We start from the raw sequence: 21785 nt of genomic DNA, 5'->3' as shown, positions 1-21785 counted from the left end.
GGTGGTGGTGGGGGGACAGAGAAAAGAAGAGAGAGCCTGCGTCATCCCTCAGTGTCACCAGGGACATTTCTCTGCACTAGAAATGACTGCACTCAGAGCGGGAGCAGGATTTGGGATGGAGGGGGGAGGTGTCATTTTAAAACAGCTGAATGAGAGGGAAGGAGGACGCATGCACACATGGTCCTCAGTGCAGCTGACTGATTCGGATCACTGTTCACGCTTCCTCTTTAAGGGGACCTGCATGTGATTCTCCTGCTGCAAATATGTCCTTTGGGTACAGAGGGGTGCACACATTTTACTGGCTAATACCGCTCCCTCAGATCTGAATTATAGATAAAGAAGACAGTTTTATTTTATCAATAAATTAGTTCAGTTCTAATTTTTAGTCTGCGTTGGTGCTGCAGCATGGAATGTTTTTTATTTATATACTGTTCTTAAAAAATACCAATTTTTATCAAATTGAATCATCACAGCATCCAGAGGTCATTAAAATTTCATGAGTAGAGGCTGAAGTGCACTATCCTAAACCACCAAGTTTTGTTGTTCAAGCTGGTTGCATATTTTCTTTTTCTTATCGTCTTTGGTTCAGAATTTAACTCATTGTCTGCATTTTCTTGAACCAACATGTCCGACATATTTGATTTATAATTAAAATTGCTGACATTATACTATACAATATATCAATATAACATTACCATAAACACCAAATTATCAATGTGAATTTCATCATCCAATCATTAATCACACCATCAGACCCAGTTTGACTACAAATAATTTTTATCTCATCTGTTCATAATTGAAAATACAGGCCTGTGTTGAACATTACTGAAGTTAACATTTACAATATTATAAAATATGAATAATTTAGATTACTTGTCTTAGTCTACTTTTTGAGGGGCTATTTCAGTTTTCAGAGGATTCTGACAACTGGTTGTTGTGGTGACCATGGAGCTGAGGTAAATGAAGTAAATTAGGAATGCAAACTAGTTCCCGTATAGAAAAAAATGAAGCATCAAGATGCATCGATAATCGTTTTTAAACTGCATCGAATCCTAAGGGGCCTAGAGATTCCCACCCCTATACTAAAATACAGACAGCAATTACAAAATGTTTTTTGTCACTAGCTATGAAAAGTAAATTACTTGATCACCAAAGTCTCCACAGGTCCCTGACTTGGAGCTTTTGGGGTTAGCCCCCTACAGAAAACCCCTCTCTTTAAAGGGGCTTTATGTATTTCTTAATGAAATTAATCACTTATCAGTGCTCCAGGCTGTGACCATTTTGGTCGCATATGTGACCATTTGTTCAGTGTGTGAGTTAAAATTTCACATGGTTGCATTCGTGCGAGTGCAAGGTGATCTTTTGCAGCTCTACATCGCGACTGTTTCACTCACAAAATCCCCTAAAGTGCGAGCACACTGTGCTGGTTAATACTGCAACTTAGTGTAACCCCCCTCCCTGCCGCTAATTGTTCATAACATAGTCTGACTGGCCGCCGTGAGCCCCGGGAGAAATCCCGGTAGGCGGTTCGCTCTGCGGTTAAAAAAAATTGACGTGCTACAGCAAACTTTCAAATGTTGAACTCTTTCTGCGTAAATGGTTCTGACCATGTATAGAGCATTTTTCTTGCACAAGGAATAAATTAATAAAAACTACCCACAAAAATGAAACTGCTGTAACTGGAATTAATATTATACTAGTGGTAAGCTAGTAGGCTAGTATATGAAATTAAAATCAATATAGTAACATTATATAATTATTATATTAATATTATACTAACAGTATATTAAACTTGCAGGGGTCGTTGTATCACCTGAAACACTGAGCCCCGCCACGCTTCTTAACAGGGGACATTGATTAATAGCTGTACCAAAAAAAAGGGGTGCAACCAATCATGTGCTGGTGCGACCAACTGAGAAAGTTGCTACTGTAAGTGATGTTAGAGAATATTTAGTGATGAACTAGGGAGAAAGGAGAGAACTGTTTGCTAGAACTGTTTCAGAAACAAATCTACAATCAGGAGAAAGGAGAGAACTGTTTGCTAGAACTGTTTCAGAAACAAATCTACAATCACAGTTTGCCAACATTAAACACCCTGCTGTGACCCGGGAGGAGCCCGGGGGAGGTCAGTGAAAAACGGGAAGGTTAGCAAGTCATGAATGTTTTCAAGATGAGGGCACAAATGATAAAGTCATTGGTAACACAGCCAGTCTCGTTGTTCGTTCGCATGCATGGACACAGAACTGCGGTATAGAGAGAAGCACACGGTCAGCTAGCTGCAGCTAAATCTGGAGTGCACTCGTATTCCATTCTGTACGGTAAATTCAGTTTTAACAGAGCAGAGCGAGCTGACGCATGTTGCAGTCAGAGTCTTCTCTGAAGAGGGCAATGAAGTCTCAGTAGTACACGATGCGAGCACGACATACAACACAATTTATCAAATTACACAACGGATATACAGTATGAAAATAAGATTGATTGGATTATACTCACAGGAAGTATAAAACCTGTTACATGCGTCTATTAAAAGTAAAGTAACACAAAAATGTCAGGGAAATTACTTTACTTAGATTTAAGTACTGCAGTTGTACATTTGAAATACCTTCCTACCTTTCTGATAGGAAGCCTTCTTGAGGTGGTATAAAACATTTCTTCTTATATTCTGATTTGAGTTGTGGACAACTATGACCACATGAATTAAAAAAATTAAAGTCAGCTATAACACAAGTCTTGTTCATTAGACTACATGCTGTACAGTATTTGTGGACAGATTTTTTCCCCAGGATTTATTATGCATTTCTTCTTCTTCTTTGCATGATTTAGAATAATAAGGTGAGAAATGAGTCTGTTCTGAGTTCATCCTGCACTGCAGCAGCTAATAAAGTCCATTTAATCCCCAAAACGCTTTTCTTTTAGGCAGGCTGGAGCAGAAAACAACTCACCTTTCTCAAGTTGTACAGTAATGTCACATGTGTATGAAGGTGGATCAAACAAGCTAATCTTAAATGTCAAAGTAGAGAGGAGCCTAGTAGGCCTATTTATTTTCATTCATTACACAATATGAATAAGCTATGCAGACAGTTGTAAAGAAAGAACATCTTTTTCTTCTGTTCTCTACTTGTTATAGTTACACAGTATTAGGGGTGTGGGCTGTATTAAAAGTATCCACTGTTCTCCCATGCTCTAACACACAGTAACGATGAAATGTGTGCTGTTCTCACATTCTCCCTCTGTATGTACACATAAACAAGGCAGGGAAATATAAAAGGAATTTATTTTATTGTTTGGGGGCTTTATTTGTTGCTCTCCTTCTCCTCCTTCTTCTTTTCCTCTGAAGAATATGGTTATGTTCTGAATGGCGTTTTTGTTGAAACAGCAGCTGAAAACAGCAGAGCAAGGAGCTGCTCCGTGTGGGAGCATTTACCGTAAATACTCGAATAGGAGTGCACTCCAGATTTAGCTGCGGCTAACTGATGTGGCTCTCAGAAACAACAGCTCACTTTCCTGCAGTTCTGTGTACGTATAAGTCGCTAATTGAAAACTCTGTAGTTCAGATTGTCCACATGAAAGAGAAGGAAGACATGGCTGGTAGTGTCTTCAAACAGAGTTGCTAAACACCTCAGCGCATTGAAGGAAGCCATCTGACTGTGTGAAGAGCAGCTCGTTGATGTGTGCAAGCAGAGAAGGCCTAGAGCTCTCCCGTGTGACTGGTCCACCAATGGGCCGAAGTTGACCCCTTGAGACACAGCACCTCCTCTTTTGCATAATGAGGCAGAAATGCATACAGAAATGTAAAAAGGACAGGCAGAAATAAATACCATGGGTGAAAATAAATAAGGTAAAAAAATACAAAGGAAGAATAAAACACACATAAATAAATACATTTAAAAAATAAGTAATTAATAAATAAAGTTGAAGATTATAACGGAGAATAAATAAATAAGGTAATTATAACAAAGGTGAATAAGTAAAGGCACTAATTAAAATATATACATTTATGTCTCCTTGTATAATTTAATTACTACCTACATTTATTTATTTACTTTATTTTTTTGTGTATTTAATTGGATGCTTATTTATTTATTGAGCATTTATTTATTTCTGTATTTATTTCTGCCTGTGTCAGGATCAGTCCTCCATACGCACTAAGAGAGAGGACAACAAACACCGGCAGCTGCTGCGTCATTCATCATAAACTTTGGCTTTAAAACTTCATACAACAAGACCCAAACAAAGAAGCGCTGAACGCAAATAGGTTAGTAACCTGTGGTGAGTAAACATGTTTAGCTCAGCATTGGTCATCTAACGTTAGCTTGCTTCTTGCTTCAGCTACGACCTACGGGAGGTTTACTACGACTGTCATTCGTTATGAAAAGATGAACGAGCGTTTGTTTACTTGCCAAACTTGTGGTGGTCGATTAAGGTAATCATTACGTCCCGCTGGCTGCCATCACGTTAATTATTACTGGCTAGAAAGAGGTTACAGGTTTATTGTTGATCATGTAACCTTACAGTTTTATTTAGGTATAACGTTACACTGGTTTGAGAGTGTGGTGGTGTGTTGACTTACAGTATTTAATAAGCTGTCAATAATTGTAGATACATTGTACATTGGGCTGCATGGTTGTGCTCTGTAAGTTAAAAACAGGTTACAGGTTTATTGTTGATTAAGCAACGTCACAGTTTTATTTAGTTAACATTACACTGAATTTAAGAGACTGGGGAGTGTGTTGACTTACAGTATTTAATAAGCCGTCAATAATTGCATTGCACATTACATGGCTGTGTTCTGTAAATGAAAAACAGGTTACAGTTACAGTATTCCCTATAGCTATGCAGTTTTATTAGCAACCTGGATTGAACGCAGCAGGTAATAATCACGAGAGACTTGAGACTTGACTTGGACTCTAGCTCAAAGACTTGTGAGCATCTCTGGCACACACATCCCCAACTGTATTAACGGGACGTGTCGCCGGGTTTAAGATTCTGGGAGTCCACATCTAGGAGGACCTTTCTTAGACTCTCAACACTTCGACCCTGGTCCATCAAACATGACAAACTGAAGAAATCTGTCTCCTCAGAATCTGGTGATTGTCCACTGCTGCACCATTGCGAGAGTGCGCGAGTGTGGCCAAGATGAGTCTAAACGAGTACTATCTGCTAATAGTTCCATTAAACTAACATCCCAGGGAGCCAGATGCTGTCTAGGAGGGCGAGTCCATACAGTTTCATTGTGCACGAGTATACTGTAGGTGGGCTTGTGGCCTATTATTATTAACAACCTCCACTGACTTCATGCTGTTCTGGAATTGCAGCCACCTGACTGTCTGTAACTTGATTCTAAAGCAGGAAGACTGATTCAGTCCTGAGCGAGTCTAAGCCCTGGCCCAGTGTGGTAGAATCTGGCCTGTAGGTATCAGCGTCAATTTGGTCAATCTGTATGTCGCCCAGCGGGGTCCTCCAAAACTGTTTTTCACCATCCATTCGTTTCCTGTAGCAGAGACACAGAATCCTCTCTGCCCGCTCTCCGCCACTGCCCAGTTATTGTCAGTTTTCCACACCTGTATTTGTAACTGCGGCAGATACTCAAAGACAAAAATCAAAACAGTCCAAAGCAACACTAAACCCCAATGAACATGCAGCATAAAAAAGCACACCATCCAACAAACAACATGCAAGAAAGAACTCAATTAAAAACATTAATTTAGATTTACAAATACTTACAGCAGTAGCTATCTTAGCTATCGTAGCTATTTTGGCCAACTTCTTTTCTATCTGTGTAATGTGTGTGTACACAGTGGATAAAGTAAAAGAACTATTACAGTAATATTTACAGAATACAGATATACAGGTTGTATTACATGTGTATTCATTTATACAGATTTTACAGTTTTGTAGTCCACTGGCTATAGTCCATGTGGTCTAGTTCCCACAGTTGTCAGTTTTTATATATATATAATTTTAGCTGACTGCAGTAAATGCCAAAAAAAAGTGTGTGTGTGTGTTTTTTTGAAAAAGACGAGAAGAGAGGCTTATGTTCCCCATGTTCAATCAACAAACTTTATGTTTTTCTGTGAATTGATGTCGCTAGGCTGTATGGACGGAGTTTATTTATTTGACAAGTATAAAAAAGATATTAGTAGAATTATTGAATCGATAATAATGTTAGGCATTGTTGCTAAACTTGCATAGATACCCACGTTACGTGCTATGTAAACAGAACAGGCTAAAATCTCTACATATATAACATTTGTGTTTTAACGTTACAATGTTGAATAATCAATTAAATATAAATTGACTACAAAATCACTTCCCCTACAAGTGTCCATTTTGGTGTGTGCTTCCCGTTTCCTGTCGAATGACTCATTTTGTATTTTTTACGTGTGCTTCCTGTGCTGACAGTGGAGCCGACCTGAGACTGGAGCCTGCACCGGAAGCGACTCCACAGTAGAGGTCTGCAGCTAGACACTCTTGCCAGGACCAGCAGGCTCAGGAACAGCTTCTCTTTTTCAGCTGTCACCTTTCTCAAATCTACACCATGGGGATTTTTGCCTAATAACACTTCTGCACATGTTCACGTATCTTAACATATTCTTAACCCCTTACTGTTCATTCCATTTATGACCCTATTACCTTTTACATTCAATGGCGTTTTGGTACAAACGAAGGAAACTATGTAGCTTGTGAGAAATTTAAACCGGAACTCCGGCAGAGTCTGTGTGAGAGACCAGCCTAATGATGATACAGTGTGGGATGAGAGCGTTGAGAGCAGTTTTCTGCTTACTCACAAAAAATCATTCATAAATCCTACAGTTTGATTTCCAGTTGATATACAAAGGCATGCACGTGGTGAACTTGATTATTATAGATAAAGATAAAGGCAAAATCAAAAATACACGGTAATGCAGCCCCACCACTAGTTTTCCTGCTTCTTCTTCAGAAGATGTGTGTATCTGTGTTGCTCAGTGCTTGGTCATCTCTCTTCCTCAAAGTATGGTCCTAAAATCTATAATTTAATTTTTACTTTCTATAAGTGATTTTAAAAAAAAAACTACCCTACAAGTATAATTCCCATTAGCAGCCAGTACAGACACAACAAACATACTGATGCATGTTTGTCGCGATGTGGGCACAAATACATATGAATTAATTCTTTGAGAATCATGAATATAAAACATTTATAGTTTAATTAATTGCTTTCAAGGACAAGTGTTGGTTTGACCTGACAGTTACACCAGACGAAATGTTAGGGATTCATGAAAAATCTATCCTGTATAGACCACAGACTTCTGTAGCAAATATAATGGGATTCTGGTTAGTAGTTGCTGAGTGTCATACTCTGGAACCAAAATGTTGGAAGGACTGACAGATGGACTCAGCAGTCGCGCCACTGTTGGGGTTCACAAATAGTAGGGCAAAATATTCCTGATTGCCAGCTACAAAAAACTATGTATTTACACATTTTCAACTAACCAGAAACACATCTACAATAATACCACACTTTCTGCACATGGGATTGTTTGATCATGGCTTATTTACTTTGCATCTTATCCTTTTTTCTCTAAATTCCACTAGCTATACCATTTGCTGCTGTAAGCTCTGCCACTGATTTGTTGTCCTCCATCGTGTAACAGAAAAAACTTCAGTGTATTTATGAATTCCAGCTTCATGCAGCTGGAGAATCTAAAATAATCTGTTTTAGCGCCTTAATAGAAAGCAAATGCAGCCTACTCACACCACCTACAGGGGAGAGTCAACATTTACAATACCAGTTGGCCACGCACTAGGACAGGATTTTTCAACCTTTTCTGTTTGTCACTAGTTACACAGTTCCTTATAATTGCCATGGGTTTTCAGCTGCATTTATGGAATTCCAAATGGTTTCATATGGGAACAATTTTCAATTTCTGTCAATTTTCTATTTTTAATTTCTGTTGAAAATGTATAAAAGTAATATAATCTTAATATATCAGTCTTTCAAACCTGTCAGCATAACAATAGGTCGGATATGGACTACATCCTCAGGTTAACTGTTTCTGTTTCAACCAACAAAGCCCTAACCTGATAATTGCTTTCACTCTTCCACATCCTCCCTGTAACATTAAGGACAACCACTCCAACACTAATAACAACCTAATATCTAAAAAAAATCATTTTTTCTGTTATGTATATTCTTACAAAGAACCAACGTCATAATGAATGGTACTTTAAAGCAATGACATTACTCCTACACCTAAGGCTCAACAAATCTTTCTAACCATATACCTCAACTTAACTTTCTCTTAGAATGGCCCGGATAGAAATGCTGCTCTATAGCATATCCTAATACATAATACTAACTGTGAGATAACTTCAAAGCAATAGCAGACTGCTAACTGCTGAGCAGAAAACCAGTACAAAAAAATAAAAACACAAACCACAGGGTCAAATTACAGTAAGTAATGGCAATGATAATCACCCTGATAATGATTCACAAATATATTATTTTTTGCTAACCAAATGCTATCGCAGGGGTTATGCTGAAAATGAACTAGTTTGTCCCATGTGTTATTTGACCATGACCATCAAAAGTATTATAGCTGTTCTGAGGTGAAAAGCTGGGATGGGTGGACCAACTTATATAACAATATATTTAAATGGCCCCCTACATATGAGAGGGATGTGTGATGATAACTGCTATTCAATAGCTTAATAACTGTGTTTTGCTAAACAACTGTACAACATCTGGGATGTATCTTAGACACCTTTATGGAGAACAAAGGTGAATTAAAAGACTACATTTTTGCTTTAAATGCCTGAACACAACAGATTTTGGTTGGTAAAATTATATTTATTTATGTTGAATAACATTATGGTCTACCTCAACAAATCACACATTATACAGGGGTGCATAAGTATAAGGGGTGGTGATGGCGCGTAGATAAGATGCTTGCCTTTGGTGTGGGAGACCTGGCTTCGATTCCCACTGTGAGACATCCACCATTGTGTCCCTGAGCAAGACAAGAGACTTAACCCCTAGTTGCTCCAGAGGCGTGCGACCTCTGACATGTATAGTAATTGTGAATGAATAAATGTAAATTTAATACACAATGCTAAACAAATGTTCTGAGTTGTCTCAAAGCCTCACCTTATTTCAATGCACATATTGCTCGTTCTTTTGTAACTCTTTCATTCTGTCTATCAGTGCTTACTGTTTAGTGGACCACTATTGAAATATGGCTGCCAGTTTTTCTGTCCTCTTGTCTGCAACTGCCACCAATGTAAGCAGCTTTGTTTGATTTTCAGATTGTAAAAGTATTATTTTTCTAAAATATAATAATTAATAGGAGTTGTAAGAAGGATGACAACCTCTTTCAAAAGCAGCCATGGCTGGTGCTATATTAATGCTTCAAATTCACACAATAACCTGTGGCTCAGTAAATAAGAATTGTATGGTTTCTGTCCTATACAAATGACATTACCACATTTTGTTCATTTTCTAAAAAATTAGCTGCATTTAGGCTATATAATTTGCCAAAAGTAAAAGACAGAGCACAGTAGTTGTGTGTGCTTTGTGCCACTAGAGGGCAACCATTTTACAATGGTTTTCTTTCTTTGCCAGCTAAATCTCTATCAAATATAAATGAGCACCTCTGCAGGCCAGATGGAGAGTTTGCAGTGATGAAGATTTCTGCTCCTCACTGCATGTAGACATTTGAGATGATCTTTTATTTAGATGAATTTAGATGAATGTAGATGAATTCTATGATAGCGTATTAGGGTTCATTATTTTTCAAGTCTGTCCTGGAAGGATTGAGTAAACAAAAAAGCCTAAATGTCATGGGCAGACAGCGTGTTGTTAGTGGTGTTGAAGAGTATGGACCACCTCAGCATCCATCAGGACCCAAGTGACATTTGCAGGTATGTTTACATGCTGTTTTAATGGTACCTTTGGTATTTTTCAACCTGGACCTTATTTTCCCATGTTTTGTCTCTATGTGACTAATTGGGACATTTTTTGAAACTGGTCCAGTATTGAGCAAGTGTGCCACAGTCTGCGGCAGTGAGACAAGGCTGCAAAGTGTTATTTTTTGCCACTGACAGGCTCAGATTGTTATTATAGGTGTCTGACAACATTCTGGAAATTATCCCTACCTACCTACCTTTATTTAAAGAATACGGTAAGATATCTTTTTGTTTAACCAGAAACAGTCGCTGTTTCACTCTCACCAGACTCCCTCTCTGGTCTACAGCTTTCTTCGATTGTTTAGTTTGTGTTATTGTGCTATCTGAGCCTGTCTGTGGCAAAAGCAATCGCTTAACTACAAGTACTTGATGGGACACATGTCTGTGAAGATTCTCAGTCATCCAGGTCATAGTTATCCAACAAAGGTTAAAGTCAAGGGCAACTGGACTTGGTTGAAGATACTGGAAGACGTTTCGTCCCTCATCCAAGGGACTACTTCAGTTCTGACTGACTGGCAGGGAAACTCAGCTATTTAACCTCAGTGGGGTCGTTGGCCCGGGTCATTCGTTAGTGTTCCTTGTTGCTGTGACGACAGTCGTTACAGTCGTTAAGACTACCTGTGGCCAAGACTGAACGACCATCGTTGGTATCTTCACCTGAGGCCAATAGGTTACGTTTGTTGAGTTTCCTGGGAAGTGATGAAAGGACAGCATTGTAAGTGGGGGATAAGTGGTGGCGTAGACCCCCTCCCCTGTTCAATGACGGCTTCTCAACCCGGGTGTAGATGGCTTCCTTGACACCTCTTTCAAACCATCCTCTGTCTAAAATGTGCACCTGGTGGTCCTCAAACGAGTGTCCTCTGTCCTTCAGATGTAAGTAGACTGCAGAGTCTTGACCTGAGGAGTTGGCCCTTCTGTGTTGAGTCATGCGTTTGTGTAGTGGTTGTTTAGTCTCCCCAATATACAGGTCTGTGCATTCCTCACTGCATTAGACCGCATACACTAGATTGCTTTTCTTGTGTTTGGGTGTGCGGTCTTTGGGGTGGACCAGCATCTGTTTTAGTGTCTTCTTGGGTTTAAAAAACACAGGGATGTTGTGTTTGTTGAAAATCCTCCTGAGTTTCTCTGATACTCCAGACACGTATGGAATCACAATGTTGTTGCGTTTGACCTTCTTTTCCTCCTCCCCTGTAGTTTTGTTCTTCTTGGATCTTGTGGCTGTTATCACAAAGGTCCATTTAGGGTATCCACAGGCTGTAAGTGCCCCCTTCAGGTGGTTCTGTTCCTTCTCTCTGGCTTGGGCGCTTTGGTATGTTTTCCGCTCTGTGTTGCAGTGTTCTCATGACCCCTAGCTTGTGCTCCAATGGGTGGTGTGAATCGAACAGTAGGTATTGGTCTGTGTGCGTGGGTTTTCTGTAAACACCAATCTGCAGGCTCCTGTCCTCTTCAATGTGTACAGCGCAGTCCAGGAAGGCCAAACTGTTGTTGTGAACATCCATACTGTCCACAGAGTAGCCCTCAAGGATTACGTTGCAGTCTGTCTTGCTGCTCTGACTGCAGCACGCAATTTCAAAAAATGTTGTCCCAATTAGTCACATAGACACAACAGGAGGAGATATCTTGAAAAATACTTAAGTTACCCTTTAATGTGCTGCATTTGAGCAGTGAGTTAGCTATGTAGCTTGCTGATGTTAGCAGAGCACTTTTCCTTGGTGAGTTTGTTTGGTCGCTCATTCAAAAAGCTAAGGTGCAGGACAAGACATGTACATGTTCGCAGGTTAGATAAGAAGGTGGTTTTAGCAGGATAGCTGGTTGTTGTTCAAAGTCTGTGGCTCTTGTGTAGCCGCCTGCTGTGTGGCTGGTGTGTCCGTCTGCTCTGCCTGTGATAGATTGCTGATGTCACTGCTTTCTGCAAGATTTGATTTGACTGTGTAGACAGATGGAACGGTATTCTGTTGAACTAATGCAAAACTAGGGGGCGCCAGCATGAAACCAAACATATAAAATAAAATATTTTGAATGTGGTTTCAGATTTTTATTCTCAAAGGAGAACACAGAACAAGTGATTTAGAAGATATGTATGCTGTAGCAGATGAAATATTTCAGTTGGATGTAAAAAGCCCCTTCCTAATCATCATTTGATGTACAGTGTGAACAGGAGGAATGATTACAGCAAGCAAAACCTGTTTCAGTGTTCAAATGGGCACCTGACTATTGTGTACATGAGATCAAAGTCAAATTTCTGTCTTTTAGAAAAAGAGCAAATCTATTAAGATTTCATCTCTAGACTTATATTGCATAGGATATCTTTTTCCACTGAGTGAGCAGTTAATGTCAGGAGGCAAGTCCAGGTTATGACCTCCACAGGACTGACCTGAAGCTACGATTCCCAATGACCATGTAATGACAAAACAAAAAGTTGTATTGTAACTTTCCGTTGTTCCTTAACAGATAGGTTCATTATCAACCAGCCAGCGTTCAAGTATTTTCGTTTAGATATCTATGTAATTTATTCTGCCAGCCATTTATTCATTCTTACAAACCACTAACAACTGTCAATCAACCGGTATCTCTGGGAGCAGACATTTCACACACATCCAATCTAAGAGAGTGTTGTAAACTTATTAGACTAATTTAACCTTATTATTGCTGTGATGCCTTGTTACCACTTCTGCGGTCAGAGGGCATCACTTTAACTGCTGTGTGTTGTGTGGGAACTAGCCTACAGACAATTAACCTTGACCACATGTTCCAACACTCCAAATGGACCCTGTAATGATAACCCAGCGTAATGACTGACTTCTCTTTGGAAGGAATGCACTATAAAGATACACCGCTGCCTTTTGGGTTTTCTTTTACGCTGCACAATTTTTGTCATGTGCAGAAAGCAGCAGAAAATGGCACAAAATGAAATATGGTTTATGTGAACAGCTTAATGCCTGCCCATTGCCCTGTGCAAACAAAATACTTCTTTTTTAGCAATACCTTTAGTTTGCACTTGATGATCCTACCATAAATACTATCCTCTAAAAACAAGTCGTCATATAATGATTCAAGTATTTAGGGCAGGGGAGGATGTATACTGACATTCCTATGTGGAGGAAACTGTTAGACATGTCATGACATCAGTACTGACAGATTTGCATGGTTTTGTTACAAGGTATAAATCACTAAGACGGGAGGTTATGGTAATGTTCTGCTTATGGCTAAATTAGAGAGTGCAGGATTTTTTGTGACCCAAACACAAATTGTGCTGTTTTTCTCTACATGGCAACCAGCTTGTCCTTATGACCTGACTGAAACAAAAATGTCTCATTGATCAAGTGGTTACTGTTGCTATAAAGGGTTAACATTCAACAACATCAAGACTTAAAACTAAATAAGATATATACTTGGCGTGGATACATGGCAGTAAATATTAACTTAAGAAATAGGAAAGATGTTCAGTGGTGTCTTTTCCGGTGAACTTGACCCTGGTATGATTAACTGCTTGATGAAAAAGGATGACAACATTTATTATCCTTGATCACAACATGCTTTATAAGCAAACAACTATTTTACTTTACTAGTTTTCCCCCCATAAATCACAACACTTTCAAGTTCTCAGAGTGGTAAACCACTGGAAACATCTCTAATGTTGCAGAATAAACTTCAACACACCTCTATGATTAATAGCTAACACTGTGACAGATATTCTGTGAATAACACTTTCAATGTTGAGCTGTGCGTGCTGAAATACCCGGGGCACTGTTTCAACCCGACAACTGAGATTTTATAGCTGGCATGCATGCTGATTTTTCAGCAGCCAACTACACGTAATTGCCAGTAATTTCAGACAGAATGATTCACCATTGTTGTGTCAGTCGGCTTGCTCTCTTCACGTTTTGTTTTTAACATGTTGGACTAGATCTGTGAGACACTCTCTCACCATGTCACCAAAGCATGTTTCACTTAAGTATGTCTCTGCGCCACATGCTGACAGATGATATCAGCTAATACTGAGACTGACTACCTTAGATCAAGGGGGCATGTTGTTCTTTTGTTGGTTAGTTTTTGCAAACGTTGAAATGGTTCTTAAAGACTTCAGACTTACTCTGTTCACTCACCACAGAGGAAAGTGTGACTCAGAGAGGTCTGATCATCTCCTTCACTGGTGGGTCTCTGACACAACAGGCCATGACAGGCAGCATTCGGTGCTGACAGCAAAGATCAAAACTGATAGATGGACAGAGATCTGCTGGACAGCTCACTGTCCCATAAGCACCCAAGCCAGATCCTAGATTCTGGATTTCTACAGTCCTCAGAAAACACATTTGTATGGAGAATACATGATTATTTTGATATTTCATCAGTGAAATTAAGTACAATTAATCAAGTATTGTACTTACGTTCAATTTTGGTGGTTTTAGGTGGTTGTACCTTATTTAATATTTCCTTTTTTTGCAAAACATATAATCCACTTGTAAAATAAGAAACATGTTGTAAATTTAAGTACCCAACAGTGTAGAAAATATTTAGTTAAAATTAATTAATTAAAATTAGCTGCACCTCAACGAGCTGTAACATTAAAATGCTATGTACATGTTAGTGTATCGGTAATAATATTCTATATAATATTCATTATAATACAACACTGAAATGGCCAATCTGCTCAACAAGTACTTTTACTTAATTTTTCCCAATAACACATTCTACTATTACTGAAGTAAACATTTGAATTCAGGACCTTTACTTGTTACAGAGTGATATTGCTACATTTATATAAAATACTTCTTCCGCCACTGCAGTTGATGAATTAACTTTGCACCAAAAATCGATCGTTATATTTTATCATGTAAACATGAGTAGGATATGATTCACAAAGAATTGGAAATCTCTGGTACATTAATACATAATTTTCACTCAAAATAAAATCATGTTTTGATGGAATCACGTTTCTTTTTTTCTTCCCCAAAAGGTAAATTCCTTCTTTTACTATGGAAGCAATACAGTGTTTTTGCAATAAAAGAGATAAGAGTATGGTAAATAAAATAACTGTCATGAAATGACCACAGATTGGCAGTGTATAGTTGATAACATTGATTTTTACAGACATCAACTGTCCTATAGGGTTGTGGTGTGACAAATAGCGGAGGGGCAGAGATAACCGCAAACCATTTTTTGGACTGGAGGCTTTTTAATGAGGTGAGAAAATTCCATGGCAGACACCAAAAACATACATTAACATACCACTGCAAAGCCAAGGTTAGGGAACCCGGACCATACTCGCTTATTACCCCTAACTACCCCTTTGGAAATATACATCTATAACGCTTGGCACACAGACCTCTAATAACAAACGCCTAACAACCAGTCATTACGGGGGGCTTGAGCAGTAGATTTACAAATCTTAGGTTCAGCGGCATTGGACAGGTTCCCTTTGCTTTAAAAATGGTTATTCCATCAAGGGCATGGCGAGCTGCGTGATAAAATCTTGTGATTTATTCCCGGCGGCTGATAATTACTGGTGTCTTGTCACCTGTCAAAAATGAATGGACGGGGAGAGTCCGAGGCTGTAGTCTTCATGCTCTTGACACCACAGCAGTAAATCTGACATGTTTGTGAAGCTATAAATCACAGCTTGTGATAAAGCCTACGCACTTGGAGCAGAGTGGCGTTGCCTGAACATTTTAAACAGTTTTAGCTATAAAAGTACGCAGAAGATCAGCAGGGTTATTTAAAAGGCGTGGTAAGAATAGTGGTTTGTTTATTTATTTATTTTTATTGAATTGTAAGTGGTTAAACAGGAATGGATCGGTTAAATGCAAAACAAGAGAATGAACATTGTATTTTAAGTGTTTGTGCACTGTGACGCTTTAACCACTATATCTAAATCTTTTTCCCAATTTGTTGTGTTGGTTTTAAGATCTTCTCTGCAATCTACATACTGTTTTCTAATACATTTAAGTAAGAAGATAATTCATTTTTTTCATATGAAACTACTGAAGTACGAACACACCTTGTGTCATCAGGGCTTTATTTTGTCAGAGAGAAATATTTGATACACAAAATTGCATCTTGGACTGTTGAGATCTGGATCTAACTGTGTAGGTTTGAAATGAGAAAACTTTAGGGCAGGGTCTTCAATTTTTACAGAAAAAATAAAAGATCAAGCTCTCCTTTGTGAATGAAAAATCCCTTGGTTTATTGTAAATATAATAGAACATACCTACAGATCCCAGAAATAATTCAAATATGTTCATTGAGCATAAAAAATTGTGCAAAACCTCAGGAGGTATCCATACAGTTTCTATATAAGTAGGGGTATATACATAGAAAAAAACTTTATATGAGTGAATTATCTCCTGGACAGTAAAAAGGCTAGACTAAAGTTTCCCACTCCAAATCAATTATAGTTGTGCTTTTAGAGCTGAAAATCTGGGCTGTAATTGGTTTAAAGGTTGGTGTCTCAGAGCTGCAACACATACAATAAAAAGAAGAGGGCAGGAAGGAAGCAATGCATTTCAACGACCCCCAGTTCAGTGTCTGAGGGCTCCCTTTAGTTACCTGACCCGTTGCACTTGTCCAGAAGCCTAGCTAAAAGGTCAGTGCAATCACCTTTCACTGTCCACCACAATATCAGGCACATAGATCTTTCATGTGGATGCAGGTCTGTCCTATTGTCCACGGCCGTTTTGTGTCAAGAGGAGGAAGAGGTGTAAATAAAAGAGTCTGCTCCTATTCCTTTGATTAGAAAATGACATGTAATCACATCCAAATCAAAGGTTATAAATAAAAAAACATTTTTAAGATTTGCAACAGTCTATATTTGATCAAAATGGAACCACTTCTTCACTGATGTCTGAAAGATCGATAGCCTAACCAGCAGCAATTGCAGGTTCTAATTGCAAAATATTTGCCCTTGTTTTTTCCCTCTCTTTGAAGTCTATGGCTCGCTCTGCTCTTGTCCTCAGGTGCTGCCCTGGCCTGATTTATGGGGATGGGTTGCAGGGAGGCTACTTTAAATTACATGGCCCTTAAACCTGAGCAGAGAAAGAGAGACAGAGAGAGGAAGAATCGCCAATTTAGAGAACGCTAATTGCAAGGACAAATCTAACCTATGGTAGATAAGAAGGTTCCTCTCTTCCCAGACCTGAGAAAAGGGGAAACGTGTAGAACAGATTAGGCCACTTGGATAAATGTGCAATTTGTCATAAATTTTTGTCCCTGAGACTAATATCCATGGAATATCTATTTAGACGAATGTTCCTTCATTGCTAACAAAGGTTACGAAGTAAGAGGGACATGTGTTGCTGTGCACGGAAAGAAATATTCATTTTGTTGGACATTCAGTCTGAGAGGCATGGTACACTGTTGTTCTTTGTAAATAAAGGAATTGTAATGACTAGCAGTAACCTAGCTTTTAATAACTCTACTGCATAATGGAAAGTCTGAAATAAAAACACACAAATATGGTAAGGAGTGAAAAATGGAATCGAATCTTCTTATAAAGTTGTTAAAGGAAGTATGGAGTTAATTGCTATTTCCACATAATTAGTATGTTTTGCGAATATGTTTTACACTGACATGAAGTGTTGAAACTCTTCTTTAAGATCCTGTAAGGGTTATGAGGGAGAGTCAGAGTAGGAGGAGGAGGCGACAGTGCCATTTGCCTCGAGGGCGCCCATAAACCTGGAGAGGGAGAGAGAGTGTACCATTCCTCACAGGTGACTGTACCATGTGACTTCAACAGCTTTAAAAAGCAGGCCAACCTGTCTTGTTGAGGTACAAGTAATCACAAGGCACAAGAGGAGTCAGAGGAAGAGAATCCCTGGGCTGTCGGCACGGCAGCAAATACCGGCAGCCCCACAAGACAAGGAGCACTCAGGGAGCAAGTCCAGTAACAGTAGCAGTCTGCAAACATACTGTTCCACGCAGACCACATTTAAATGACTCAGATACTTCAATACTACTACAAAACAAGTACGAAGATTTTACTCAGACTCGTCTAGTGTCCATGTTATTGACACAATGAGCTGTAGCAGTGTTGCAGGATCAGAGTTCTCTGAGGAAGAGCTGGAACTTGGCATGCTGGGCCAGGAGGAGGACGAGGGAAGTCCCAAGGCATCTTTCCAAGACAGTGAGAGCTCAAGCAGCAGCCCAAGTGACCCAGAGGAAGGCCAGACCAAGAAGCGCAATCGACCCGTCCGCTCAAAAGCTCGAAGAATGGCTGCCAATGTCCGCGAGCGAAAACGCATCATGGACTACAACCAGGCCTTCAATGCCCTACGTGTTGCTCTGAACCACGACCTCAGCGGCAAAAGGCTCTCCAAGATTGCCACACTGCAGAGGGCCATCAACCGCATCTCCGCTCTCTCAGTGTTCCTGAGCTCCAACCCCCCCAGCAAGTCCTGCACCCATCGGGAGTGCAACAGGTCATCTGTGGGGCCAGCTGCGATGGGAGCATCTCGACTCGAGCACACCAGGGTAACGGTTCCTTGTCCGGAGCATCAGAGTTACGTCCCCTGGCACACATCTGTTTCTCACCAGATGCAGCCACAACAAGGGCCTCACATGCACAGGCTGCCCGCGGAGCCACACATCTACATGGATAACACTATGTCGTCATGTCCCCCGTCGCCACACTACCCTTGTTATCCCACTGAGGGACAGCTTTATGCCTCACATGGACACTGCGGCAGCCCCCACGACCATCCTCCCAGTCCTCTGCGATATCCTCAGGTGGGTGAGGGGTTGGGGTACCAGCCCGGGGTGTGGGCCTCCTGCACTCAGAGATACATGGACACTTTTGTGGAGCCGTCTCCAGCTCTGGGGCATCCGTGGCAGGTGAGCTACCTGCAGGAGCCGGAGCACAGCCTGTCTCTGTGCTCTGACATAATGTAGCAGGGCACATCCACCACTGTAAGCCCTGAAAGCAGCTGATGACGCCAGTGGACTGTTGAATGACCTCAGGGAGAAAACAGTTTTTGCGTTTTAACTCAGTGACAGCAACACTTTCAGAGCAGAGTCACCGTCATGTAATTAACAGATATAAAAAAAAAAGTGCAATGGATCAAGACTGCAGAATGTTGTTTAAATCGGGAAATATATTTTGATCTTAGATTTCAAATTGTTAAATCTAAAGAATGTTTCACTGTCTGCTGTAGCTAATTCACTTATAGACTTGTGTTCCAGTTGTTTAATTGTCATCTTTTGGCTTTCTGCAAAAGCTGAATTATTGGAAATAATGTTACATTACTAAAACTGTGAGAGTAACAGGAAACATAAACACTTATATAAGGAGTAATTAGTAGACAAACAACAAAGATGGGACAGCTTTCATATGTGCTACGTTGTTATGTAACTAGTTCTTACACTTTTGAGTTGTAGGAAATGCATCTTAAGGAAATGTGACCCAAAGTTCAACATTTGTTAATGTATTTATTCTCTGTATTACATAAAAAGGCTGTTTGTAAAGTGGTAAAGAGTTTGTACATGACAAAATTAAATGTGAAAATGATATGATTCCTGTTATGCCTCTTCATTACAAAATCTTTAGCTGTAATAGACTTGGTTCTTAGGACTTTCATATAGCATTAACACTTTGCTTTACAAATGTGTGTGCATGCATGTCTGTGGGTGTGTGTGTGTTTGATTATAGCCTAAGGTCGGTAGCCTCTACTATTCTGAGTCTGAGATGACAGAGGTCCTTCACTCAGTTGATAAATGTCCTTACAAGTTCATTCTTGTCATTTTTCTTCTTGGAGAAGAAAAGTCAAGGTGCTTTTTGCACACGGCAAAATAAAAGCATGGGCCGACAGCGAGAAGGACAGCACTGACAGTGTTTGTGCTGTGAGAATCTAAAAATCGATAAACAATGCAGAAACATGAAAAGTGCATGTACTGCATTTTACACAATATGCTTTCCGGACTTTTTACTTTCTGCACAGAAGTTAAAACTACTGCTCTGCAACAAAAGCAAGTGAGATCATCACTAATTAGTTATAGGTCAGTTGGTCTTTGTGCAGATCAAGAAGAGTATCCACATTTTTTTTCTCCAAGCCCCACTAGTTCATGTTATTCAACAACAGCTTTCCCTCCCCTGCTGAGCAGCGTGTCATGGAAAACAGCTTTAATATTAGACTATAGGACGGAGCCCACAGACAGATTTATGTGGGCTCAGGAAGGAAGACTGTGCCCCGTCATCAGCGCGGTGAAATCCCCTGTCGGGCTGCACTGGCCCGCAGGTGAAAAAGGGTGTGTGAGAGTTTTTTGAACATCCTGGAGGTCTCCCAGCAAGGGCCTCGAGACGCTGCTGAAAAGATCTGGCCCGGGGAGAACTACTGCAGGCTCAGTGGAGAAATAAATTGTGAGGTACAACAACAATTAGCAGGCAGGAAGGAAAGGGAATACGGACAAAGAGATGAATGGAGAGGAGGAGTAAAATAATAGGAAGAGGAGGATATCTGTGGTGAGAAAAAGGAGGAGAGTGACTACACTTTGAGCCCCTTGTTCAGCTTCTTCACAGACGTGAATCAGTAGAAAGCCTTGACTCACCAGTGAGAGACGAGTGTGGCTGACAGCACTCAGTGACGGCATGTCTCTTCCTCCTCCCTTTCTGGCACAAAAACAGATCTCCACTCACTGCAGTGCCAGTTTATCTACTCGTCTGGCTCCTCAAGAGACTCATGAGTGAAAGCTGGACTCGTACCACGCAATTCTCCAGAGAACACATTTTTTTGTAGTTCTGTCTCTTATTTATCTTAAATCCGATTCCACATCAGGTGAATAAGAGTGCGAAAAGCCTGGCTCTTTGTGTCGTTACAAAAGAAATGTTGCCAACAGAATGGGAGGATTGAAAAGATTTGATGCTATTTTCACAGTGAACAGCGTGGATTTGCTAACAAAATTGCTAAACACAAGAACAATACAAAAACAACTGATCCTCAAAAGTTGACTCCATTACAGATTTAGAGTGAATGTCACATAAGAAATGTCAGTTTAATCTAAACTTTTGTACTGTGAAATAGAGCGGAAACAATTTGTCGATCAATCAGTTACTCGAGTGAAAATGAATCTCCACATTTGAATCAAGAAATCTTAAAATGTAAGGATTTGCTTCTTTTTGTTTTCTAAAATGATAATAAAATGAATATCTTTAGGATTTTGGACCACTCTGGGACAATTGTCTGACGTTTTGTACAGAGGCGTAGCACAAAATTCTTGGCCCTATACATAAGCAGTCTCTGTGGGCCCCCCTCCTTTCTTGGTCCATATCTCTAGACCATCTTTTGAAAACTGTTAGCAAATAATTGAGCTAACAACTGTACTCTACATGAACCTGTAGTGGTGACTAGTGTAGTCACTAATGAACGGTTCCTATCACATTTAAACAAATATTAATAATCTGAAACATACATGATTGATATTAGCCTCTTAGCCTTGACAGTAACTGAAATATTTGGATCACCCCTACCAGAGATGCTCACAACAAGTCTCTGAGCTAGAATCCAAGTCAAGTCTCAAGTCACTCGTGATTAATGAATGTTGTATTACCTGCTGCGTTTAATCCAGGCTGCTTGGAACACTGCTATAAGGGAGTCTGTAACTGTAACCTGTTTTTCACTTAGAGAGCACAGCCATGTAGCCTAATGTACAATGCGTCTACAACTTATGACATCTTATAAAGTACTGTACGTCAACACACCACCAGACTCTCAAACCAGTGTAATGTTATAAATAAATGAAACTGTAACGTTACATGATCAACAATAAACCTGTAACCTGTTCGCAGCCGACGTTAATAACTAATGTGATGGCAGCCAGCGGGATGTAAATGATTAGGTTAATCAACCACCACA

At 39.8% G+C, this 21785-nt stretch overlaps 1 protein-coding gene across 1 annotated transcript; it reads left to right on the top strand.

The window, feature by feature from the left end:
- Positions 1-17955: 17955 nt before the first annotated feature.
- On the top strand, positions 17956-19294 carry bhlha9 (basic helix-loop-helix family, member a9). The gene has a single exon (XM_038707623.1). It carries the CDS (start codon positions 17956-17958, stop codon positions 18826-18828), a length of 873 nt encoding a protein of 290 aa, XP_038563551.1. The 3' UTR covers positions 18829-19294.
- The last annotated feature ends 2491 nt before the right edge of the window (positions 19295-21785 follow it).

The sequence above is a fragment of the Micropterus salmoides genome, unplaced genomic scaffold (assembly GCF_014851395.1).
Source record: "Micropterus salmoides isolate LMB-PRFRI ecotype aquatic unplaced genomic scaffold, ASM1485139v1 Ms_hic_scaffold_9, whole genome shotgun sequence".
Classification (NCBI taxonomy): Eukaryota; Metazoa; Chordata; class Actinopteri; order Centrarchiformes; family Centrarchidae; genus Micropterus; species Micropterus salmoides.
The sequence above is the reverse complement of the archived record's forward strand: the minus strand, read 5'-3'. Positions and strand labels throughout refer to the sequence as shown.

What these genes read in the sequence shown, in the direction of transcription:
- bhlha9 (XM_038707623.1), top strand. Translation starts at nt 17,956, where the DNA reads ATGAGCTGTAGCAGTGTTGCAGGATCAGAGTTCTCTGAGGAAGAGCTG.